At 34.7% G+C, this 27,574-nt stretch overlaps 2 protein-coding genes and 1 gene segment (V, D, J or C); all 3 read right to left on the reverse strand.

Annotated features, from left to right (window-relative positions):
- Nucleotides 1-27,574, reverse strand: part of LOC116734897 (uncharacterized) — a 161,545-nt gene that overhangs the window by 105,016 nt on the left and 28,955 nt on the right. The gene's annotated exons all lie outside the window — the stretch shown is intronic.
- On the reverse strand, nucleotides 197-27,152 carry LOC116734901 (Ig heavy chain Mem5-like). The gene is made up of 7 exons (XM_032586459.1): nucleotides 27,050-27,152; nucleotides 26,670-26,975; nucleotides 21,793-21,799; nucleotides 4,026-4,075; nucleotides 1,586-1,864; nucleotides 1,450-1,476; nucleotides 197-1,358 (listed from the first exon to the last, which is right to left on the reverse strand). The coding sequence occupies exons 1-7, from the start codon at nucleotides 27,096-27,098 to the stop codon at nucleotides 1,249-1,251; spliced, it is 828 nt and encodes a 275-aa protein (XP_032442350.1). The 5' UTR covers nucleotides 27,099-27,152; the 3' UTR covers nucleotides 197-1,248.
- Nucleotides 23,815-24,358, reverse strand: LOC116734911 (immunoglobulin heavy variable 1-46-like). The segment is given in 2 exon segments: nucleotides 23,815-24,152; nucleotides 24,238-24,358. Coding segments are annotated over 2 exon segments (366 nt in total).

The following is a 27,574-nucleotide window of genomic DNA, read 5'->3' on the forward strand; positions in this document are numbered from 1 at the left end:
TTCCAGTCAGATTTACATCTCCTGCTTAAACTTCCTGTCGAAATGTGGTTTCAACTGATGAAACTGTTACACCGAAAGACAAAACAAGAACTGTAATAAAAGAATCTGAGCTTCATCAAACTCATGCTAAAAGATATGATGATGTCTAAAAATACTTTATGGAGGGAATTAACACAAAAATACAGAAAAAAGCTAATAGGTTTAATTTTCGTGCAATTTATTATGATTTATGTGTTTTTTTTTATTTTCTAAACATTATGCTCAATGAACACTCAAATAAAGCTACAAAGTTTTATTTCTGTATATTTCAAACAAACCAGTAACACATTTCAACCAAAAATGTGTCTGTGCTTAATTCAGAGCATTAACCACAGATATATAGAAAAATACAAAAGAACCTGGAAGCATATTTAATGAAATACATACCTTGATGATTCAATACAGACTAATCAGATACTTTCTGGCATTAAAGCGTGAAACACAAAGCATATTGAAAAACCTCTAAGGAAATCTTTCCATGCAACATTACCACATGACAAATTAATTAAGTCTGCAGAAAGATTTTAGAAATTCTCATCACTGACGATTACACTATACATATTTAATACAAACAACTGAAGTCAGATTTCTAGATAAATTCAAAAGTGTTTGCAGTTTAATTATTTAACATTTTACTAAATGATTAATCCATTCAATTTGGTATCTTGATTTACTTATGTATTTTATTACATTACTTGTGTTTATGTGGACCACACACACATTTTCTTAATTTTGTGATGGTCTAAAAGCTCTCATATTGAAAAATAAGCCAAGAGTTTAATATTTACTGCAGTTCCTATTACTCCGTTGATTGCAGAAAAACCTAAGCACATTTCATTTGAGACAAGAGCTGCCTGAATATAAATATATCTTTAATGGACAGAAGGTTTTTGGCAGAGGTTTTTTTTTGGTTTGTTTTATGATATACATTTGCTTGGTGAAGTTGATGACATCATTTAACAACGTGTAATATTTATTGCTTATTTCATAATTGGTGTCTGTATTAAGTGTTTATGGTGCAAAGCACTTTGAATTGCCTTGTTGCTGAAATGTGCTAAACAAATAAACTTGGCTTAAAATAAACTTGAGACTTTCAGTGATAAATATGCCACTCCTCACATTTACACAATTAGGGGTAAAAATCTGATAGCAAAATTTCAAACTTTAAATCTTATTGACTTTAGGTTTGTGTCGTATATTATTTTTTTCTCAGAAGAGCAGGCCTCTGATGGTGAGGACGGTGCTGAAGGCCAGAGCTTTGGTGAACACCACTCGGACTCCGTTCATCAGCAGCAGGTAGAAGTTCAGCTTGGCTTTTTCTGGACGACAGAGAATCAGAGTTCAGACTGAACTGAACACAAACAGCAGACAGGATGGAACCAAACTGAGACATTTAGAAATCAGACTCACCTGGATAAATGCTGCCACATTCATCATCTGATTAGAGACAGAAAGGACAGGTGGTAAATTAATCACATAAACATTATTTCAGCAGCTAAAATTTTCAGTTTGATCAAACTTAGACAGAGCTTTATTTCTTTGGTACCAGCTTCATTGTTGCCGAAGGCCCCGTTCATCCCACAGGAGTAGATGGTTTCGTTGCTGAATGCAGCAAAGTTGTAGGTGTTGTCCTTTGACAGAACGGCATCATCAGTGCTCACGTTGACCGGACCCCCTTTTCCATTCAGAACCACTTCTCCCCCCTTTGGACGGAAATCTGTGACCAGACAGACGTTTGGACCGAGCTCGTCTGCTGTCTTCAGGGGGAAGTCAGGAGTCGACAGAGGACTGAGGACGAAGAGGGACGGAGTCTGAGGGGAATCACCTGTTCCAACAAAGAAAAAAGCAAATCATCATTTTAATGAATCAGATGTTATAAAATATGAACTGAAGTTTGTCAAGCAAGATAAACATCATCTTTTTTTCTCTCTAAAACGTTCATATAAACGTTTGTTTAAAATCTTAACTTAAGAATTTTAAACTTTTAAAAAGTTTTCAAAAACTTTCTTATTTTCTGTACATTTCACCATTGAATTGCCTTAGGGGCAAGAAACATATTATATTTGTAAATAAATATTCCTCTTACTTCATAAATTTAAAGACATTTATGTTGGGAAATGTTTTAGCCAGTACTTTTAAGACCATTTTAAAAATGTTACTTTTATTATTTAATTCAATATCAGATCTTTATAATAACACATAAATTAAATACATTTTTTTAGGTAGTGATATTATGTCAAATACAAAACTCCCCTGTGTGAGATTACACATGTAGATAGTTTATTTAAAAATAGATAATTTTGTGTAGGGAGTATTTTGCTAGAACTCAACATGCTTTCGGGTTATTTATTCCAGTCATTATTTTAATAAATTATGTATATTAAAAGCTCTGTTGTGTATAAATTAAAATACATTTAAGCAGCCAAAGTGCGTAACATAAACACAAGCAATTGTAAAAAAATAATTAAAGTTTCTTGGCCTTTTGTAGTTCAGATTATCACAACTTATGCTTAGGTTTCTTCTCGTCTCTCTTATTTTGCCCTAATTTATTTTTAACATAATTTTTGGTTGGAAAAAAAAGCTTAATGTTTTGTTGTTGTATGGATGTGCTGTTTCATTATACTTCATAATCTTAATCATAAATAATGACAATTGTTCGATTCCCATAATGTCTTTTGAGCTCATACAACTCAATTATTCTTTATGCTGCGGTTTCATTAAGTTTTTATCAAACATGACATTATTTGAGTATAAATTTAATTACATTTATAACATTAATTTCCATAATATTGCCCATCTCAATGCAGCTTTAAATATACAATAAAACAAGCAAAGGTTTTGAGCTTCTCTGTGTTTTTGAAGACGCTGCAGAGACTTTGTTTTTGCTTTAGACCAATGGATTTAAATTCTCCAAGAATATGAGATTCTAATGTTCCAGAGGACAAAGCGGTGCGTGTGAGTTTACAGGGAGAAAACTTTACTAACGTCAGCTCCTTCCACACAAACTACATTTTTGGTACAAATTATTTAGACAACACTTGAGAGTTGGTTTAATTCTGTTCCAAGAGCCACAGTGGAGCAGAAGAAACTGACTCAGTTAAGTTTTCACCTACAGAAACATTTTTCACACATCTATTCTATTTTATGGTTAAAGACATCCGAGGACTAAACGATCTCTAAATCTTCATTTTTGCAACAACTACAAAATATAAAAACTCTGTTTCTCTCCAGTAATTAAAATGGCTTCAACGCAACTGATAGGACAATATTAATATGGGAAATATATTTTATGTAATAAAGTTTCAATTTAAATCAGGATTTATGAATGTTTATTTTCATGTTTTCCATTTCACCACAACTGTTATGAGAGATGTGCAGTCAATGGTACAAAATAATTTTAATATAGCGCTTAAGTACTTTGTCGTTTTTCATGTCTATAAACAACATTTTGTTGTATTTTCACAATTGCTTCTCTTTATTCTTGCAGTAGTTGTCATTACATTTTGTTTTCAATTATTTTATTATGCAATTGTTAGATTTTATGTAACTGCAATGCTTTCATGCTTTAATGTGAGTGACAATGTGTAAGACATTTTGGGTGTTTGCAAGAAGCGATTATTTATAATACTTTATTTTTCTACCCTGTTTAATTCCTGGCATCTCACATTACATGTGTTAATATCAATCGAAAGCCTAAATTCTTTTATGAAGCTTTTGTTAAAAAGAACAATTTTGTTGATCAGAGAGATAATTAAAACAGAACAAAAAAAATCTGACCAAAATTTATGGAATATTATTTTAAAGAAATAAAAAGAAATTAGGAATTTTATAAAATTATCTCCTCTATAATGTAAAATATATTAAGGCGGTTTATGCAGTGTGTTTTTTAACATAATAAAACCAAAAAAACAACACTTCACATTACCAAAATTACTTTAAAACACAGCAATAAGAAAGGGTTTTGATAATATTTTAAGAAGCCTCACCTGGACTAACAGTGACTGTGGTTCCATCTCCCCAGTAGTCAAAACCATAATCACAGTGCTACATCTTCACTGAGTCCTTCAACAAAAACCTGTAGCACCAAAGTAACAGCAACTAAAACCAGATCCATTTGTTTTACTGGAATAGATTAACATTCACTGACGAGTCTGATCTCCATTAGTGATTACTTTGAAATAAACTTGGTGTCAACTCTCAATCAGACTTTAAAACTGAAATGGACTCTGACTTACATTCGCTGCTTTATTAATTTAAACGGCTAATTGTTAAACTTCCAAGCTTCCAAATAGACAAACAGTATATTTACCTCATGTTCTGCAAATGCTGGTGATGTTCTGTTTTTATTTTCTCTGCATACTGGAGGATTTCTCTCAGGTTTATATTCTGAGGTTTTTGTATTGGTGTGTATCTGTGTGCCACCCAAGTATATCACAGTAAAAAACCCTAATGCAAAAACCTACACCACCCTCAGGTGGGAGGATAAAAACAGAAGTCATAGAAATGTGATAGCTGCAAAAGTTCCAGTCTTTATTCATATTTTTGATCCAATTAGCAATAATTTAAAAATGCTTTATTAGTTTTTAAGTTCTATGTTTAAAACATTCCTATTTTTAAAAAAATGACAATTAACAATGTGTTGAGACAATAAAACAACTTTATATCAACTCATTGGTTATTTTTTCACTAATAAAAAAGGGGTTGTGGATTTCAGTTTTTTTCTGATGCATTTTCTTCAAAAAAAATCAAAAGAAACACATCTCAAAATGTTGTAATGTGTCATTGTTTCATAGTCAACTGTTGCCAAATTTGTTCTCTCTATAATAATCTGCACGTTGCTTAATATTACTTTTATACATAATTTACTGATGTCTCCTATACCCAGGTATATAAACAATGCAGGATATGCAGCAGAAAAAAGATATAACAATACAGACACAAGATGGTTTCTGTTTTTGTGGTTTGGTTTATCTGTTTAGGATGTTTAATTAGAATGAGGTTGATTTGAAGCACATATAAATTCAACTTGGGTGTATATACACTGGAGGCAGAAACTGCTAATAGATTTGAGCTGCAGTGTCAGAAGGCGTACAGAATGATTCAAGATCTCCTAAAGTGTAAGTGCTGAAACTGACAATGAATGTAGCATCAGAGAATGTTACTTGGTTTGATCAGGGACATCTAGTGCACACTCAGACATGGAGAGTCTGTTCTGAATCCAATCTTTAATCACTATTTTGAATTGAAATGAACTGAAATCTGGGGCCAGTGCTGTTGGAAAGACTTGTGATTCCATATTGTGTCAGAGGACAGATTTTTGAATTTTATTATATTCTAAAGTAAATTTCCAGTAAATCCTATTGCCTCACCCAGATTGCTTAGATTAGTTGGATAACTTCTTTCAACTAATTTAATAGGACAAACATGTCAAAGATGCAGCCGATTATTCTTTTGTAAACAAAACAAGCCTAATAAATATCTTTTTTGTAGGCTACTGTAAGCTACTAAGTAGGTCAAGACAAAATAAATTTACAAGCGAGCTGAAAGTCACAATTCACTAAGCTCAATAAATATGTAAATCAGTTTTGAAAATAATATACAATTTAAGTCCGTTCTTTATGAGTGTGAAGTCAAATCAGAAAAGGAGAGAAAAAAAGACACGCGCTCACTATGTTCCACACGGACCTAAAAGAGGGACGGACAATGAAAGAAAAAAAAGGCGGAAAAGAAAGTCAAACAAAGAGGACTGGAGTTTGGGGACTCTTCATCAGAAATCCTGGAATTTGTGCAGATCTGGACGAATCTGTAAACGAGCGGAGAGGCAGCCGGTAAGACAGAAGCTGTATCATTATGAGATCGGACTGCAAAGTTACTCACGTCCCGACAGCGGGCCGCCATCTTTACCGGCCAATTAACGCCTATTAACCGCAGCGGTGGATTGTGGTGGTGAAGTCTGGAACTGATTTTAATAATTTTAATGATTGTTGTGTTATTGGGTGTTAAGTTTAACTATTAATCAATTTAGCATTAGCTATTCATATTTATAAAGTAAATATTTATAACTAATATTGAAAGGTGGATGTTTGTATATTTAAATAAATGAAAATATTATGTAATTGTAAATGTTAATGTGAAATGTATTTTAAAGTTAGAGAACTTAAGTTTAGTTACTTGTTCATTTAACTTTAATTACTTTGTGGGTTTGATTCACAGTGGTTTGCTTAGTATTGTTTATATAGTTTGTCATCATTTGCTTTGTAGTTTGAGTGGAATTAATTTATGTAAACGTACAGTACATGCAGATTAGTAATTTTTTTTTTTTCCTTTTGGGTTTGTTTAAAGGTTTTTACCTGTTTCTGGACCAATCATGGAATGTCCTGACACACATTAATAAATGGAGGATAAAAAATGAAGAAAACTGCTTGGTCCTTTGAGTAAAACCCTGTTAACAAAAGTCTGCATCGATTTGTCCATCCCTTCTCAAGTGGGGAAGCTGCATAAATTAGGAAAGAACTTGACAATGAGTGTTAGTCAAATTGTTTAGTTACTCCACAAGACTTATTAGAAATGCCACCATCTCTTTATCCAAACACAGAGAAGGCTTTCTGTAATTAGATTCTGATGGTTGTCTGGTTTTTGTTCAGGGTTGGTTATGGTTTATATCACTGTGTCTTGTCTCACACAGTAATAAACAGCTGTGTCTTCAGGCTGCAGATTATGTCCTGTCATTGTTATTGTTCCAGCAGAAGTGTCTCTGCTGTAGCTGAACTTGTTCTTCAGGGCATCATTTTGGTAAAAGTCACTATCATGTCCCCACATATGAAAAATCCATTCCATTGGTTTTCCATCACGCTGTCTGATCCAACCTGTTGCAAATACATCAGTCAAAGAATAACCGGAGGGCCGACAGACGATGGTCAAAGGCTGTCCTGGCTGGACAGTCTTGGAGTCCGGCTGAATCAGATCAATACTCAAGACACCTGAAAAAAAGGAAACATAATTGATGCCATAATTCATCTTAAGTTTTGAGAATTTAGTGTCTGAATCGACCCAAAGCTTCTCACATGATCCAGCTGTCAGCAGCAGCATCAGAGCCACAGAGAACATGGTTGATTCAGAACCAGGACTGATTTGAGCTCCTTCCTCTACTGACTGACACAGACTCCTCTCTTCTTTTTAAATGACCATACTTTGCATATTGTTGAATACATTTTATTATAACTGAGTTTCTTATTTTGTCTCAGCCTCATAGAGCACATAATATATGCAGATTAAAAATTTATATCAATAATGTGTTAAACTAAAGTTGTAATTTAATGATCAAAGTATCAAGTATTTTAAATCTAACTTTAAAATCAGCAACATTGAGTGCCCTCTGGTGTTTCAAACAAAGAACTGTCATGGAGGAGTTTTTATGTTTGAACAGGACTCTTCAGATTGCCTACTATTATACCAATTTGTTGGCTGAAATATAATTTCTTTATGTTCATGCGTGAAATGTACAATCCTCAGTAGTTTTCTGACCTCAGTTTCTGAGTGACTTGCCTTAAAATGCTCTAAAGGAAGTCTGTCTGTTCATATCTGATCCAACTTGTGATATAGTTTTGGATCACATTTGTTTGGGAAATGATTGAACTCAGCTCCTTCTTATAGTTTACTCCACCTCTTTGTGGTCTCCTGAAGCCTTCATTAATCTCCTGATTGCTCCATCCAGACCGGCAAATTAATCCGAAGTTAAAATCCTGTTGTCTCCCAATCAGTTGTCGTGTAAATCAGTACAAAGCTGCTTTTCTCCAATTTTTAAAATTTTGCTTTCCAACAAGTCTAGATTTCTTTTATGTTTTTTCTTTTTTTTGCAGGTGGTTAGGGGGATAGTTATTTTATTTTATTTGTTTTATTCATCTTCAACTCTGTTTTTTAATACAATTTTTTATACTTTTATTTAGACTGCTTTTATTATTGATTTCAGGACCAGCTTAACCTTATCATGATACTCATGCCACATATCCCTGACCTTTGAATAATTCAATCCACAATGGTTCAATAAACTCAATTCAGTAAATTAGTCTGGTGTTTGTACATAACAGACAAATTGGCAAAAAAAATAAATCAGCTGCCACGTGAGCTCAATTAAATTCAGCCTGTTTCGTATTTTTGCTTCCATTTTTCCACAATCTGTGGATATAAAGTGACAATAACAATTTTTTATTGAAGAAAATATAATTTAATCTGAAATATTACTAACATGCATTTTCTACTGTTAGAAAACCCAGATGTCACCACATTAAAGGTCTTTGTCTGTGGATGTTTTTGTGCAGCTGTTCCTCAGCTTTCAGTCACTGTGTCTCTCGAGCGCAGAAATAAACAGCAGAATCTTCTGCTGTCAGACTCCTGATCTCCAGGTACTGGGTGCTGCTGGGGACATTTTCAGTCATTATGAAACGGCTTTGAAAGGAGGTTCCATAGTCTGCTGAGTTTCTACCAGCATTCATCCTCCCTATCCACTCCAGAGCTCTCCCTGGTTTCTGTCTGATCCAGTGAATGAAGTATCTGGTCATGTCAAAACCAGACATGACACAAGACATCTTCACTGTCTCTCCAGGTCTCTTCCCCTCAGACTGAGACTGGTCCAGTTTAATCTCACTAAAGACTCCTGTAAGAGAAAGGTTCTTGGTCAGTAAATCTTCAACTCTCACATACATTTTCAAAAACCCATACAATTCTCACCATTAATCCAAATTACTGAAAGTAAACTAAAGATGACAATTTTCTCCATTATATAAATAGAACAAAGGCTAGTTTATCCCAAATAAACCTCTGAAGGTTTACAGACAAAAACTGAGTCAAAGAACTGACTGTGCAGCTTTAAGAGCTAATGGGTTGGTGTGGCTCCTCCCCTTTCATTTTCCCAGCAGACAGACAGGAGAGTATGTAGTAGTCTGGAGAACAGATAGAAACCTGTTGAGTTCTAAAACATTTCATCAGCAGTCATAGTTATTGTCTCTCCCAACTGTGAACATGAACAGAAGTAATTGAGAAGAAAATGCAGTTATTTCATGCAGGTGCATCCTAATAAATTAGAATGTCATCAAAAAATTAATTAATTTTTGTAATTAACTTAAAGAAATGAAATTCAGAGAGATTTATCACATAAAGTGAGATGCATTTCATTTATAGCTTTTAAAGCTGTCATTGCTAATAATCAAAATCAGCAGAAATGCATTTATGCAGTTCAGATTTGCTATTTTATTGGTTTACATAATAGCATTGCATGCTGACAGTCTTCAGTTAGAGGCTTTTTCAGATTTGCCCTACCCTTCCTGCCCCAACATCATCATCCAAAACAACTCTACGTAGACACTTGGGTGATATGAGTTACAACATTTAATTTCCAAATTTGAACTGGATTTTTGAACTGAATTGAATAAAATCACACCAGAACCAGAGGAAATGTTCACAGTGTCTTACCATGAGTGTTGCTCAGGGGTCAAAGGTCCTCTGTCCAGATTTTGATTAATTTAACATTTCATTTAGAAAACAAGGCCCAAGAGTCTGGACCTATTTTTATCGTCGTCCATTAAAAGCTACTCTGCTTGCCAGAAATGTGCTACATGTTACTTCTGAGAGGAGATGATGTATTGACCATGTCCTGGAGACTTCTTAGCCTTTTACTGAGAAGTTGCTTTTTAAATGTTTCACTTCTGTTCAAGCTTTTTAAATTTTTTTGGAACTTGCTCATGGAAAAACTACACCAACGTTTATATACAAAATAAAAATATGAAGAGAATGAAGCGAACTCTTTTCCTCTGTAAAAAATATGTTAACTGTGGTCTGATGGCTCCTCCTCTGGTGGCTTTGAAGTATTACAAAAGTATTACAAAATACTTTCAGCAGTGTTTCAGCAGAATTATAAATAATTAATGAAACCAACCTAAAGCTGTTAAGAGCAGGGGTAAAACAAATAAAATATGTTCATAAAAATAAATTCCTGTTAACTTAACTTCATATAATTATGACAGAGGAGCAGGTCGCCATATTTGCATGCAGTCAAACCTAAAATGCAGTTAACTCCATCTAACATGACTCATCAGAATAGTTAAAGTCTTTTAAAAAGTTGGAAAATCTGCCACACATCTTCATTCCAAAGGGATTGGTTGTCAAATATAAACTATGCTCACTGAAAATTGAATAATTTAAAGGTTTCAAGTTAAATTTCAGAGCTCACTAATAATTTATCAAACACGCTTTGTTAAAGTTAGCAGAGGCTTGTTCTGAAGTCAGTCGGGTTAGGTTGATATAAAGCTCACGTCTGACTACTGCCTGCTAAGTTTTTGTTCAGGCTTGCATGTGGTTTGTTTCACTGTGCGTCGTCTCACACAGTAATAAACAGCTGCGTCTTCAGGCAGCATATTCTGTCCTGTTATTGTTACTGTTCCAGCAGAAGTGTCTCTGCTGTAGCCGAACTTGTTCTTTAAAGCATTGTTTTGCCTCAAAGCACCACCACCCCACTGATGAAAAATCCATTCCATTGGTTTTCCTTCACGATGTCTGATCCAACCTGTTGCATAGCTATCATCAGTCATAGAATAACCAGAGGGCCGACAGGTGATGGTCAGTGATTGTCCAGGCTGCACAACTTGAGAGTCTGGCTGGATCAGATCAATGCAGTAGACACCTGTAGAAACAAAGATAAACATCAAGGCAGTGAGTCATTGAAGCTGTCATTGTATCAGATGTAATTATTAGTTTGACGCTATAAAAAGATGCTCACAGGATCCAGCTGTCAGCAGCAGCAGTATCAGAGATAGAGAGAACATGGTTGATGCTGAAGCTGAACTGATGGAAGCTCTTTGTTCCTCTCAGTAACACATCATCCTCACTTTCTTTTATACAAGCTAAATTTGCATACTGTTGAGTGCATGATTGTTTGTAATGATGATCAGTGTTTTGATAATTCATTTAAAGAAAAAAAAAACAACAAAATGTATCAGGACACATCAAGACATTGAAGACCTTCTATTCGTCCAGCCATAAAAAGACAACTTATTTTCCAATGTTCTGACTGAGATGATCATATTTTTTCCCTGAAGACAATATATATCTGTCACAAAAGGGCTGAAGATGCTAAAACTAAAAGATTTTCAGAGATTTTAACTGGTTGAATTTGTTTGATCTTTTATCAAACAAATTCATTGAAAATATTAAAAGCAATGGACTACTCCATTGCTGTACATAGACATTTTTTAAAAATAAATTACATTAAAATGTGTTTAACTCTTACTTGCTGATAAAAACAGTTTATCAGATATTTGTCTACGGTACTTTCTATTTCTTGAGGGAAACTTTTACTTAACTTTTTCCTGCTCCTTCTTTAAGGTCATTTTCTGAAGTGATTAGCCTTCAATCAAATCAGTTTTTGTAGAAACATCTCTATTTAAATAATCTTTTATGCCTTTTTACTGCCATGAGCTGATCAGTTTAGATGATTTTCATGGCGACTAAGGATTTTCCCTTTACTGGTTCTGTGGTTCATTCACTCCAATGAACTTATGATGTTTTGTCAATCTACGTTGATTAGCTCAGGATTCCATTATAGCATTCAAATGACTTTCTTCCTAAGAGGGATCCATTATTTTTTGTCACTAGTGGCCTTTATTGAATGTTACCACTCAGTAAATGGGCAGGAAGAGAAGGTGAGGAACACATGCAACAAAGATCTATTACACTATAAAGTTCCCCGGGAATCCAGATTTTCTAACAACCTTTCTTGGTGCTTTTCCAGATGTTTTAACTGGTAAACTGACTGTTTTTAACACCTGATATTTAAGATTTTTGCAATTTACGTTTCAAATATTTCTAAAGTATCTTCTTAAAAACAGAGAGTTTGATTGAAAAAAAAAAAAACTTTTCTTGAAGGACTGTATAATTAAGCATACATGCATTGTTAAAGTCAGCAGAGGCTTGTGCTGCACTCAGTGTGGCTTGGTTTTTATGAAGTCCATGTCTGACTGCTGGCTGGTGAGTTTTTGTGCAGTCTTGAATGTGGTTTGTATCACTGTGTCTCGTCTCACACAGTAATAAACAGCTGTGTCTTCAGGCTGCAGATTCTGTCCTGTTATTGTTACTGTTCCAGCAGAAGTGTCTCTGCTGTAGCTGAACTTGTTCTTCAGGGCCTCATTCTTGTAAAAGGTCCCACTACCCCACATATCAAAAATCCATTCCATTGGTTTTCCTTCACGATGTCTGATCCATCCTGTTGCATAGCTATCTGTCACAGAATAACCAGAGGGCCGACAGGTGATGGTCAGTGATTGTCCAGGCTGCACAAGTTGAGAGTCTGGCTGGATCAGATCAATGCAGTAGACACCTGTAGAAACAAAGATAATCATTAAGACACAGTAATTGTCATTGTATCATATCTAATTATAAGTTTTATTCTATTAAAGATGCTCACAGGATCCAGCTGTCAGCAGCAGCAGTATCACAGCTAGAGAGAACATGGTTGATGCTGAATGGATGGAAGCTCTTTGTTCTTTTCAGTAACACAGCATCTTCACTTCCTTTTATACAAGCTAAATTTGCATATTGTTGAGAACCTGTTTGCGTGTACTGACTTTATCTAGAATTGATGTTTTTATATTTTATTCACTAACCAAAGTGTATCTATATTCATCAAGACTTTGGATACACTCTCTTCTTTTAGCTGCTTTACACATGGTTTAAGTTCCCAATGCTCTGCCTGAGATTTCCAGACTAAACTCTCCTCCCAGACACAAGGAGCTGAAACTAAAACTGAGTTTTCAGAGATATTATCTATTTCTTTTGATTTTATTTAACCCTTTGTCAAGAAGTCCAACCAAAAAAGGTATATAATGTAGAGACCATAAAAATAATATTCCACTATTCTAAACATCCATCCATCTACTGCAGAATCCTGAGAGAGAAGTTTTATATCTCCAGCAGTGTTTGGGAAAGAGACGGGGCACACTGTTGCTGGTTGACAGTTTATCTCAGGACAAAACAACCATGGACACCCCTTCACACAAATCAGGGCAACTTAGAGAGACCGGTTAACGTTACATTTATGTTTATGGACTGTGGTTACCTGAACAGAACTCATGCTTGCACAAAGGAGAACGTGGAAAGTGCATGAAGAAGGACCCTAGTGGGGGATTCTAAGAAGCTTTTTACTGGAAGGCAACTGTGCTCTGTTGTAAACAGATGTGTTTTAAACAAATAATATTCAAATATGTGAAGCTTTGTATGTATTTTATGAAAATAAAATCCTAAATTCTATAAACTTAGTCATTCATCACGTTAACATTCTTGTGTCCAGAACTGTAGAGGTAACTAAAATATCTAAATTTATCAGCTCCAATTAACAGAACATAAGTTGACATGACTTTTATTTAGTCTCACAAATAAGAAAAACAACTGAATCATATAGTCAAATAATCCTTCAATGGGAAAACTCAGTATGTAAATGCAAACATTAGAAATAGCTTATTATTAACAAAAGAAGTCAAGTTGTTTCATATAATTTGTGGTTTATTGGCTCCTCCTATGGTGACTGACAAGTATTACAAATGTTCAGACTTTGTGGGGTTTTTGTTCAGGGGTTCTGTTACTTTGTCTCACTGAGAGACTCTGGCACAGTAATACACAGCAGAGTCTTCAGGCTGCATATTTTGTCCATTGAGAGTCACTGTGTTGCTGGAAGAATCAGTGGAAATGCTGAACTTGTTTTTGAGTGAACCTTTATAGTTTCTTGAAGATCTGTATGCTTCTCCAATCCACTCCAGTGCTTTGCCTTCAGGTTGTCGGATCCAAGATGTCCAGTAGCTATTAACAGAATAAGAGACCTGACAGCTGATGGTCAGACGTTGACCTGGCTGCACATTCACAGGGGCTGGCTGTGTCAGCTGTTCACACTTCAAGCCTGTGAAATAAATGTTGGAATAGGTCAATAATTTTTCAATAATTTAATAACTGGTGTAAAGTTTAAGAAACTCACCTGCAGCTGCTAGGAGCAGGAACAAAAGAGCACAAAACATGCTGACTGATGAAGCAAACATCCTGTTAACTCACCTTCATACTGTGACATTTTATCGCAGATGGGAGGAAGAAAAGTTTGCATATGATCAAACCCCCAGTGAGAGAGTGTTGTTTTAACAGGAATCAATAGAAGAATTGATCTTTAACTCAAGAAATTTGGATTAAGCACTAATGATGTCTACATATGATTTCAAAACAACCCATTCTTGTCTAAACATAGCATTATAATTTACCATAACAATCTTCAATCTCTGCATTAGGAGTTCTCCACAATTTTCAGTTTAACTTTATAAAAAGTAAAATCTATAAAAGATTTCTCTGAAATCTAATAACGTACCACATGCACTTTGTGAGGTCAGTGATCACATTGTTTCCTAGAGATTACATTAGGATTACATTTGACTTAAGTATAATGACAACTAATAATTTTGTCATTATTTAGTCGCTAAAATCACAGTTTTGAAAATTGTGACACAATATTTTATTTTGTCTCGATGAATATATAATGAGCAAGGTGAAGATGAAAATGAGAGGAAGTGTTTGTCAAAATGTTTCAGTGTTTTTTCTACACAACACTTTATTTATTTAAAAGTGCTTTATATATAAAGTTTTAGACTTAGACTTAGACTTAGACTGACTTTATTGTCATTTTGCATGCACAGGGTGTATACAGAACGAAATTTCGTTGCATACGGCTCAGGACAATGTTTTGAGGTTCCAATGTTATGAGGTTACTCCAGAATAAAATAAAATACAGTATAAAATATGAATATAAAATATAAAGTGCAGGAATGACAGTAAAATAGAAGTTATTTAGGTATAGATTAAAAATGATAATGAAGATGAAGATAAAGATGAGAGGCGGCATCAATATTGGTCATCCTGCTCTGAAAACATCAACATTGATATTTCACAATTCAATTCTGTAAGGTATATTGTATAAACCTGTAAAGCAGTTGGATAATTGTGCATTAAGGGGATTTTTTACAAAATATGACATATTTGTTTTTTCTTTCAAAAAAATAGGGTGAACTCTCATCCAAACTGGCAGCTGCTCTACACAAAGTCATACAGCAGAATCATTGCACATATTCACATTTGAACTTTGTGTGAGTGTATCCTGCTTGCTGCTGAGTTTTTGTACAGTTACCTGTGGTTTGTATCACACAATAATAAACAGCTGTGTCTTCAGGCTGCAGATTCTGTCCTGTTATTGTTCCTGTTCCAGCAGAAGTGTCTCTGCTGTAGCTGAACTTGTTCTTCAGGGCCTCATTCTTGTAAAAGTTCCTACCACCCCACTGATGAAAAATCCATTCCATTGGTTTTCCTTCACGATGTCTGATCCCAGTGTTGTATAGTAACGAAGTAAAAATACTTCACTACTTTACTTAAGTATATTTTGGAGTACTTCATACTTTCCTCCAGTATGAAAATTTTTGATGACTTTCACTTTTACTTCACTATATTTCCGAACTTAATTGCGTACTTTTACTCCGATACATTTTCAATGTGTGGTTTAGTTACTCGTTACAAAAAAGCGCGAGAGAGAAACGCAAATGTTTTGACCCCACCTACTGATTGACTGCAACAAAGTCGGTAGCCTACTTGCCTGGGCTTGTTCATCACCACCAATAGGATACACCTTCTTCTTCTTCTTCTTCTTTTTTGTTTTATGGCGGTTGGCAAACAACTTTCAGGTGCATTACCGCCACCTTCTGGACTGGAGTATGAACCAGATGTCTAATCCCTATAATCTCCCTATTAGACCTGTTTTTCTAAGAAACCTAAATACGGAATTAAAAACCACATCTCCAGAAGATTTTTGTAGCAGATCTCTAATATTTAATTTAACTTTATTCCTATTTAACTCTTCTACTAATTCCTCTCTTTCTAGATTATATTTATTACATTCCATAAAAATATGTACAACTGTTTCCAACTTTCCACAAAAATTACATAACCCCGTACTATGTTTATTTATTATTTTCAAAGTACTATTTAGCCCTACATGTCCAAATCTTAACCTAGATATAATATCTTCCTCTTGTTTATTCCTATTTTCCTTTCTACACTCCCCCACTTTTTTTTGAATACTATAATAAAACCTTGCCTTCTTTTCACCCTCCCATTGTTCCTGCCACTTCTTCTTGTAATATATTTTACTTATACTCTTTATCTCACTTTTACTATACTTAACTTTCAATTCAATTTCACTTCTCTTACTCGCACTCTTTGCAAATGTATCTGCTAATTCATTTCCAACTATTCCAATATGCGCCGGAATCCAAATAAATTTAACAGTAGATCTATTTATCCCCATTTTATGTATTGATTTATTTATATCTATCAATATGTCTTGTCTTGCTTCCGACTCTTGTTCCATAATACTTATTAATGCACTACTTGAATCAGAACAAATTAACACTTTCTTGTCACTTAATTCTTCACTCCATTTTAACGCCATTGAAATAGCCAGTAACTCTCCTGTGTATACATTCAAACTATCCGTTAATCTTTTATTTTCCATGATGTTTAAATCTGGAATTATAAATGCTATCCCTACTCTATCATTTACCATTTTTGATGCATCTGTATATATTTGTAAGTATTCTCCATATTCCCTTCTTATGTATCTTTCCACCTCTCCTTCTACTGTCTGTCTTCCTTCTTCCAACAATGTTAAATCAACTTTCATTTCTTTTTGTATCCATGGCGGATTACATGAAAAATCCACCACCGGGCTAATTAAACATTGATCTAATCCTATTTCCTTTATTTCTTTAGTTATTATCCATCCAAAACTATTTACATTTACATTCTTAACATTTTCTTGGCATGGTTGTAATATATTATTTATAGGATAACTTTTTTTATGCCCTTTTACGTTTGCCCAGAACCCTACTCCTAATTGTTTCCTTCTTAACTCCAATGGCATTTCCCCCATTTCTACCTGTAGTGCTGACACTGGTGTTGTCTTCATTGCCCCACAGCAAATTCTTAACGCTTGATACTGTATTTTATCTATTTCTTTTAATAAGGTACTGGAGGCAGAATTATATACCACACATCCATAATCTATTACCGATCTAATAAGTCCAATATATAATATCTTCAAAGTTTTCCTACCTGCTCCCCATTCTTTACCTCTTAAACATCTCATGATATTTAATATTTTTTTACTTCTCTCTATTATTTTACTAATATGTATTTTCCATGTAAGCTTTTTATCAAACCATAAACCTAAATATTTGAATTTATCTACCCTTTCTACTTCTTTATCATACATTTTTAATTTTATCTTAGTGCCTACCTTCCTATTAGTAAAGTTAACAAATTTAGATTTTGAACTTGAAATTCGAAATCCCCATTCTAGCGCCCAATCTTCTACCTTACCTAACGCTTCTTGCATTTTATCATTTATAAATTTTATATTTCTTCCCCGTTTCCAAATAAGACCATCATCCGCAAATAAAGTCATTCCAAACTTACCTTCGATTTTACTAAAAATATCATTAATCATTATTATAAATAACATTGGACTTATAATACTACCTTGAGGAGTGCCATTTTCAGTTAAACATTTTGAACTTACTTCATTTCCTATTTTCACTCTTATATTTCTATCAGTTAAAAAGTCTTTAATCCAATTATAAATTTTTCCGCTTAGCCCTATTTGTCTAATTTTAATCAGTAAACCTTCCTTCCATAACATGTCATATGCCTTCTCAATATCCAAAAACACTGCCATTAAAACCTCTTTATTCACCTGTGCTTTTCTGATTTCATGTTCAAGCTGTACCATAGGATCTGTCGTACTTCTTCCTTTCCTGAAGCCATATTGATATTTTATTTTTTCTCTCGATTCTAAGAAGTAAATTAATCTATTATTCACCATTTTCTCCATTACTTTTCCGACACAAGATGTTAACGCTATTGGCCTGTAACTTTCAGTTAACTGAGGATCCTTACCTGGTTTACATATAGGAATAATAATTGATTCTTTCCACTTATCTGGCAAAGTTCCTTCTTCCCATATTTTATTATATAGTTTTAGTAAAACTAATTTACTCCTTTCATTTAAGTTTTTAAGCATAACATAATTTATTTGATCCTCCCCTGGGGTTGAATTTTTTGTATTCTTTAATGCTTTTTTTAACTCTGTCATTGAAAACTTCATGTTTATAGTATCATTATCAACCATTTCCTCATTTATTCTTTCATTATATTTTCTCATCGTTAATTCTCTTCCTTCTTTCTCTTCTTTACTAAGATTTTCATTACTATGCACTTTAGCTAGAACTTTAACTAATAATTCTACCTTATCTTTATCTTCTATAATCATATTTCCATTATTTTTCAGTATTGAGAAATTATATTCCTTTGACTTTCCTGACATTTTCTTAATTGTATTCCATACTCTATCTAATGCTGTAGTTTTTCCTAATGATTCACAATACTTACTCCAATAAAACTTTTTCGCATTTCTAATCTTCCTCCTGACTTCTGCTTGTTTCCTCTTATAACTAATTAGGTTTTGGAAACTAACATCTTTTTTAAGTGTTTTAAAAGCCTTATTCCTTGCTTTAATTGCCATTGTACATTCTATATTCCACCAGGGGACTATTCTTTTCTTTTTAATCCCTTTACCTTTTGGGATTGCTTCTTTTGCTACTTCAATAATACTCTTACTAACTTCTAAATTTAATTCGCTTATTGATTTATTTATATCTATATTTATCAATCTATTCTCACTCATATCTTCATATTTCCTCCAATCAGCGTCTTTAAACCTCCATCTTCCTTGAGTATTTACCTGTTCTTTTTCCATATCTAACTCAACTTCAATAAATATTGGATAATGATCACTGCCTATTGTACTATTTTTATTTATTTTCCATTTACAACTATCTGCCATACCTTGCGATACTAGAGTGAGATCAATAGCAGATTCCTTACCACTAATCACATCCAACCGAGTTCCTTCCCCATTATTTAATACTACCAATTCTTTTTCCTCAATTATTCCTTCTAAAATACCCCCATTATAATCATCTTTCTCACCCCATAAAGTGCTGTGTGCATTAAAATCCCCACACCATATTAGCTTCTCTCCCCTGTGTTTAATTATACTTTCTAACTTTGCTTTATCTATTTTTTTACAAGGATTATAATAGTTTATAATCTCTATACTTCCATTTTTTGTCCACACTTTAACTCCATTAAGCTCTAATTCCGTGTCCAATTGTATCTTAATAAATTTTATCTTTTCTTTTATACATATAGCACATCCTCCTCCATTTCCCTTTCCTCTGTCTCTTCTTATAGTTGAATACCCACTAATACTAAACTGTAATGTTTGTTTTAACCAAGTTTCTTGAATGCAAATTACATCTGGTTTCTCCTTTAATCTATTAATAAAACCTTTAAACTCTTGACCATTAGCAATTAGACTTCTAGCGTTCCATTGTAATATTAAAATTATATGACTATTTGATTTGCTTCATTTTCACCTGATCCCTCTCCTTGTCTGAGTTCATCCTGAATTCCTTCCCATGATAAGTCTGTAACATTAAAAAATCTTACTGCTGCTTTCACTATGATTTTAATTTTTTCAGTTTTAGTCCTCGCTTGTTCTGAACAATTTATAATGTAAGCTAAGAACGGGATCAGTTTTTCTAGCGTGACAGTATTTTGATCTTTACCTATCGTCTTCTTTTCTAATTTAGCTCTTTGACTTACCCCTGCACTTTTCACCTCCTTTACTGCTTCTGCATATGACATTCTCTTCTCTGTTTTTAGTTTTTGAATTTCTGCTGCTTCTTTTCTCACCATACACCCTGCATATGCTGCAGTATGATCTCCTCCACAGTTGCAACATCTTATCGGCTTCTCTCCACATTCCCCATAAGAATGTTCTCCTCCACACCTACCACATCTTTGCTTCCCATTACATATTTTTGCTGTATGTCCATATCTCTGACATTTGTAGCATCTCATCGGTGGAGGAATATAATTCCTAACACTGAAACTCAAATAACCAATCATTATTTTGTCTGGTTTTTCTTTTCCTTTAAACTCTAATAGCACAGAAGTGCTATCCACTCTTTCTCCATTTCTGAAAGCTTGCAGTCGTCTGATATTTGTCACTTCTCCTCCTTTAATGATTTTCTTTAACTCATCCAAGTTTTCTCCTAATGGAATCCCTGATATTACCCCTTTCATTCCTCTCTCTTCTCCCATTATTTTCCTCTCCGTTATTTCTCTTTTACAAATCGACTGTAATTTTAACGCTTTATTCTTTTGTTCAGCATTTTTACAGATAATCAACAGGCTTCCATCTCTTAACACTTTAGCTAATTCCACATCTCCAATTACTTTCTTTAAACCAATAGATAGAGTGATTGGACTCACTCCTGTCAAATCCTGTCCAGCTCTGAACTTCAAAATTACCTTGAACTCCTCCATCATTACTTTCTTTCGTGTCTCGACGTTTTCCTCCTCATCTTCGAGAGATCTTTTTCCTGTATTTATCCCTTTCTTTCCCTTATCTTTTCCTCCTCCACCTTTCTTATTTTCTACCACCGACCAACTTGTTTCCATTCCTTCATCCTCTGAGCACCCTCCACTACTACTAGCCATCTTAGTTCACTCACAGTCCAGATTATGCCTCTAAACCGCTCTTCCACTTCTTAGCTTCTCGTGACCGAACCACGCTCCGTCCGAGTTGCCTTCCGGGTTTCCAGCCGAAGCAGCCCCGCCGCTCGAATCCCCAGCTCTACTTTCCTCCGTTTCCATAGGATACACCTGTTTCGCTTCTCCCATTAAACACAAAGCAAGTCTCGCAATCAGCAGCAGCCACATGGAGGAGGAGACGGAGACCACAACGACTGCAACTACGTCGGACACGGCTCCAGGGGAACCACCAGCTGGTGATGAGAGCCCATGGCCTTATTTAAACACAATGCACTCTTTCGTGGGTGTTAAAGATTCATCGTACCGCATGCAGTGTATGTTATTCCTGCCCAAAGATGTGGAAATTCTATCTTACAAAAACTCCCCGTCCAACTTGAAGAAACACATCGAGGTAACGTCTTATGAAATGGTTATAATCCTCCTGTTTCAGTAACTATAGCTTGGTCAATAGACACTACTGTATTGTGAAATCTTGACCATAAATGAACTTTGTTTGGAATTGTTTCAGTTCCACACGTGGTGTATTTAGCTTAGGCTTAATGTTGACTGTAGCAGGCTACCTAGACTCCTCTGTTCAAGGGGGGACAGAAGCCATAGCGATAGCAATTTAGACTAAATTTAACAAATATAGGAAAGGCATGCAAGTTCAAAACCAGGTTTACAGATGCCAATAAGCTGCATTTCCCTCCCAATTCTTTTTTTCTTTTGCATAATGACCAGTTGTGTGCACCACCTACTGACTGTAGGATTGACTGATTCACTGATTTGTGAAGTAGAGTAATCGTAACAGCTCTTTTTCTTCATGTTGGCCGCATTTTCTGTACTATTTATTTTTCTCATTTTCAGCACTGACCTTACTTGAAGGGAAAACTTGAGGCTTACAAATACTTTGTATTTTCTGTCCTGGAGGGTATACTAAGAAGCTGGTTCAGTTGTAAAGCAGGTTAAGTTAACCTTGTGCTATAGGTAAAGCACCTAATTTTCTTAACTAAATGATGCCTGCAGGTATATCTATTAGCAGGTTTAATTTTGCCTGCACTTGGTTGGGTACATTATTTTAAGTGTATTTGACAAGTTTACCAAAATATAAAAAATGTCATTCAAACTGCATTTGCTTTGTTTTACTTTTTACTTGTACTTTTCATTACATTACTTGAGTACATCCATTTTTACAGTAATTTCCATACTTAAGTACAAGAAGTTTCAGATACTTTAAGACTTTAACTCAAGTAACATTTCAGTCAGTGACTTGGACTTTTACCAAAGTCATATTTTGGAGAGGTACTTGTACTTTTACTTGACTCTGAGATTTCAGTACTTTATACAACACTGTCTGATCCATCCTGTTGCATATCTCCTCTCCGTCACAGAATAACCAGAGGGCTGACAGCCCTGTCAGGCTGATCACCTGTCAGGGTTGTGACTCAAAACTGAGTCACAACCTCAGTTCTGATCATTGTTGCACCCATTTGTCTTGGACAATCACTGTCAGCCTGGACAGTGATTGTCCAGGCTGCACAACTTTAGAGTCTGGCTGGATCAGATCAATGCAGTAGACACCTGTAGGAACAGAGATAATCATTAACACAGTGAGTCATTGATACTGTCATCGTGTCAGATGTAATAATTAATAGTTTGAAAGTGTATAAAGCTCTTCACAAGATCCAGTTGTCAAGAGCAGCAGTATGAGAGATAGAGAGAACATGGCTGATGCTGAAGCTGAACTGATGGATTCTTCTTGCTCCTCTGACTTACAAAGACACCTCACTTCCTTTTAAACTTTGCATCTTGACGTGTAATATGCTGCTTATTCTGACTTGACTTAGCATCATAATTTTAATGTCCTGTCTTTTGCAGACTTCATCAAAGCTTTAAAAAAGTATTTCAAACTAGTGAGCCCTATTTCAGAAGTTGTTCTTGAACTCATTAAAAAATGCACAGATATTTTAGACTCCATCCATTATTGTCCTATAAGATGGTTACATCATGCTTCATTTGTTGTAAAACACTGCACAAGTTTCATTTAAAACATGTGTACTTGATAATAAAAGCATGTGTTCTTCTCTAAAGTGTTCCTTAATAATATTTCATCATCTGTCCTCCTTTTTTGGGAAGGGAATGGAGGGGGGGGGGGTGGTTTACATGAATACCTTCATATGTTTTTTGATTAATCTATCACATTGATTTGATTTTATAGATCTTTATAGTCACACTTGCTCCTATTACTGGGCTGGGGACCATTTTTAATTATATTCTTAATTCACTCATGAGACCAAAGTCATCTCACACTCCCTTTTATTGTAAAAGCTTCTAACATTTTTTCATTTTTAAACATGTTCTGGAGATATAGAATCTTGATACTTTCAATTTAATTATGTTTTGTTTGCTCCGCTAGGTTGATGATCTAACTGATCACTCACAATTGTGCAATTATAGTTTTGATCCCAGGATTTGAATTCTGTTAGTTGATTTTAATTTATCAAATGCAAAATAATGTGTAAAGGTCTTGAGAATTTGTGATTTATTTCTTAGTCTTTTTTTAATTGCCATGAGAGATATTTATTTTCTTCAAAATATCTGGGAAGCCATTTGGCTTGTTTTTTCTCTCTACTCATCTCATATGCATTAGTACTATTTATTTAGCCACATTAAATCTGAACTACATATACTTCATGGATTAATGTAACTCCTAAGCTGTAGGGCTGGACCAGTTTTATTAATTTAATACAGGAAAGTAAAGTTTTAATGTACTGGTAGATCTTGCGGTAACTTTTTAGCAGTCGGTCCCAAAAACAGTTAGTTGAATTTTCTCCATAGTTAGTCAGATATACAGTTCAACAGATTGTAACAAAATCAACCTCACTAAAAATGATGACTGTGAAAAGTAATTGTCAGTAAAATGTGGTCATTACATTTGGGAAAATATACATGGTACAGATATATTTACATATCTATTTGTCACTGAGAGTTCTCAGAAACTAGTTGTCTCTGTGATCACATTGTTTTTAATATGTTGAGGTTTTTGTGCAGCTGTTCCTCTGCTTTCAGTCACTGTGTCTCTCGAGCACAGAAGTAAACAGCAGAATCTTCTGCTGTCAGACTCCTGATCTCGAGGTACTGGGTGCTGATGGGGACATTTTCAGTCATGATAAAACGAGTTTGGAAAGAACTGCCGTAGATGACAGAGTTTCTACCATTGACCATCCTCCCAATCCACTCCAGACCTCTCCCTGGTCTCTGTCTTATCCAGTGGTTATAATCGCTTGTCGCACTGTACCTATGAATGACACAAGACATCTTCACTGTCTCTCCAGGTCTCTTCACCTCAGAGTCTGACTGCTCCAGTCTGATCTGACTCCAGGCTCCTGTAAGAAAATGTCATGTCATTATCTAATAACATCATAAATCACTGTAAGAATGTATAAAAAAATACATATATGAGTCACTCACTGTGAATAAAAACTACAAAAAGAAAAGTCCAGATGACTGATTTCTCCATTTTATGGGAAAAATCAGTTTGTTTGCTAGTATGATTTAAGAATAATGTGTTGTTTATTTTTTATTTTTTTGCTCTGTGGCCGATGTAAAATATGCAAGAACTGTTGATGGGATCTTTTTAAAAGAAAAAGACTTTGCATAGACCCTCCCCTGACTATAACTTGTCAGCTATAGGTGTAGACACTATAGTTGTGTCTACACCTATAGCTGATTTCCATAGTGTATAACAAGAGAAATTAATGTGAAACACTACTAAACTTTTTTTAGTAGGATGAACAAAATGAATTTGTTTATTTATTTATTATAAACTTTGGAATACATTTTATCATCTGAAAACTGTATTATGTGTTAATGTGGTGATAATATAAAATCCTACAGAAGATATATAGATTGTTCATACAGGTTTGCTGTAAATTGCTCTGCCATACATCATTACCAATTATGTAGAGGTAATGATTGTCGTCATGAGCTGCAGTGAGAGTGGTGGTGGAGGCAGACGCTGAGACCCAGGTAGGATGAATGATGATAAATTTAATGACGAAAGTAATCCTGAAAAATCCAAAAACACAAAAGTCCAGACAGCACAAAGAATGGATGCAAAAGCTCTCAAAATGTGACAACAAGTACTGGACATACACGATGAGGAACAAAGAACACAGGTGGGGTTAAATACACAGAGGGTAATCAAGGAGACAAGAAACACCTGGGAACAATCAAGGGGAGACAGGACAGCACAGAGACTCAGACACAGAAACTCAAAATAAACACAGAGAAGGAACAGATCCTGACAATTGTAACAATGATTGTAACAAAAACTCCTTCTCAACCCTCATTTGCCAATTTTGAAGTTAGCAAATTACTCTCATACGTTAAATGAGGTTGTGATTTTACATCAGGGTTTCAATACAAATGTTTACTTTCAGCATAGAAGCAGTAATCATCAGTGTTTGTAGAAAATAGTGTCAAATAAAGAAATGCAACCAAAACAGAAAAATAAATGCTATTTTTTGACAAAAGAATAATGTTGGACATTTGAATGAAACAGTGCAAAAAGTACATTGAAAATGCACTCATTTGCATCCTTGTTTTGTAAAGCCAAGAATAAGAACAGAAACTGATAGGACCATATGTGATGCTAAAGGAAAGTGTAACAAAAAGCATATGCAGAAGTTAATATGTTTTCAGAAGTAATAATTCTTCACCTTTCATAGTTTTAACATTGTTTTGGTTCTGGTCTGTTAAGAGAAGTGTCTTAACATGACCTAAACAAAATTCATGTTTATGACATTTTCATAGCAACAGAAATGTAGCAAAACCAAGCAAAGAAAGAGAAAACATCATAATCATCTCAACATGTTCAACTGAATACACAGAAAAGAAATAATTAAAAACGGGTTAGTCCCTGGCTGTAACGACAAATCTAGTGTTGTAGCTCCCACTGTGTTGGGTTTGTCTTAAAATCTTACATGTGCTGAAATGTTTTTGTGCAGAGTTCCTGGTTTCTGTGTCACTGTGGACCATCGTACACAATAATAAACAGCAGAGTCCTCCAGGACAAACTGTTCATCTGCAGATACACCTGCTCTCTGCTGTTGTCAGCAACTTTGAATTGACTAGTTTTTCAAAAACTGAGGTTTTCACTCCTTGCAATTTGTCATTTTTAGTGTTGATGTACTTTAGTTGAAGTTTTTTATGTTATTAAAATGTAAAAGCAAACAAACAAACACCAACAAGAAATATATTTACTTAAGATTTACCTGCTTAGAGATAAACAATGGGATTTTGTGTTTCTTCTGAATTTGGACTTTTCAGACTGTTTGTTCATACATATGTTAGTCGGCAAACTTTTTTTTTATCATTCTCATCTCTTGTACCTTTTTGATGTCAGTTGTTCAATTTCTACCCACATTCAGCAACTGAGGTCATCCTGTAACATGTCCTACTGTCTTAATCTGTGTGAATTTACAGGGTTTTAATCCACCTGCAGATTATATATAATAAATATCTAAAGAGCCCATCAGAGAACAGTCACTTTATGTAAGAAGAAAAGATTTTAGGTTAAAAATCCTCCAACTGAAATGTCCCTCTGTAGTAAACTGGTATGTTTCTTAACCTTTGATTACTCTACAGTGTTTCTGTTCCTGTTACAGTTTTGCATCAGTTTTGTTGTCTGAAATGATTGATCCCCATTATGTATCGTCAGTTTCACACCAGATCCTCATGGTCTTTGGGGAGCCTCAGTTACTTCCTGATCTGTTCATAATCACGCCCCTCTGGAAATGATAGCTTTGTTACAGTTACACAACCCAGATGTCCCTGCATTAAAGGTCTTTGTCTGTGGATGTTTTTGTGCAGCTGTTCCTCTGCTTTCAGTCACTGTGTCTCTCGAGCGCAGAAATAAGCAACAGAATCTTCTGCTGTCAGACTCCTGATCTCCAGGTACTGGGTGCTGATAGGGACATTTTCAGTCATGATGAAACGGCTTTGAAAGGAGCTTCCATATATTGCTGCATTGCTACCAGCATTCATCCTCCCTATCCACTCCAGAGCTCTCCCTGGTTTCTGTCTGATCCAGTGAATGAAGTATTCTGTCATGTCAAAACCAAACATGACACAAGACATCTTCACTGTCTCTCCAGGTCTCTTCCCCTCAGACTGAGACTGGTCCAGTTTAATCTCACTAAAGACTCCTGTAAGAGAAAAGTTCTTGGTCAGTAAATCTTCAACTCTCACATACATTTTCAAAAACCCATACAATTCTCACCATTAATCCAAATTACTGAAAGTAAACTAAAGATGACAATTTTCTCCATTATATAAATAGAACAAAGGCTAGTTTATTCCAAATAAACCTCTGAAGGTTTACAGACAAAAACTGAGTCAAAGAACTGACTGTGCAGCTTTAAGAGCTAATGGGTTGGTGTGGCTCCTCCCCTTTCATTTTCCCAGCAGACAGACAGGAGAGTATGTAGTAGTCTGGAGAACAGATAGAAACATGTTGAGTTCTAAAACATTTCATCAGCAGTCATAGTTATTGTCTCTCCCAACTGTGAACATGAACAGAAGTAATTGAGAAGAAAATGCAGTTATTTCATGCAGGTGCATCCCAATAAATTAGATTGTCATCAAAAAATTAATTAATTTTGTAATTAACTTAAAGAAATGAAATTCAGAGAGATTTATCACATAAAGTGAGATGCATTTCATTTATAGCTTTTAAAGCTGTCATCGCTAATAATCAAAATCAGCAGAAATGCATTTATGCAGTTCAGATTTGCTATTTTATTGG

The sequence above is a fragment of the Xiphophorus hellerii genome, chromosome 16, assembly GCF_003331165.1.
Source record: "Xiphophorus hellerii strain 12219 chromosome 16, Xiphophorus_hellerii-4.1, whole genome shotgun sequence".
NCBI classification, from domain to species: Eukaryota; Metazoa; Chordata; class Actinopteri; order Cyprinodontiformes; family Poeciliidae; genus Xiphophorus; species Xiphophorus hellerii.

Excerpts from the sequence above, each read along its gene's own strand:
- LOC116734901 (XM_032586459.1), bottom strand. The coding sequence starts at position 27,098 with ATGGAGAAAATTGTCATCTTTAGTTTACTTTCAGTAATTTGGATTAAT. Across the intron at positions 26,976-27,049 it reads TTCAGTAATTTGGATTAATG|GAGTCTTTAGTGAGATTAAA; the intron begins GTGAGAATTGTA and ends TTTCTCTTACAG. Across the intron at positions 1,477-1,585 it reads CTTCGGCAACAATGAAGCTG|ATGATGAATGTGGCAGCATT; the intron begins GTACCAAAGAAA and ends GTCTCTAATCAG.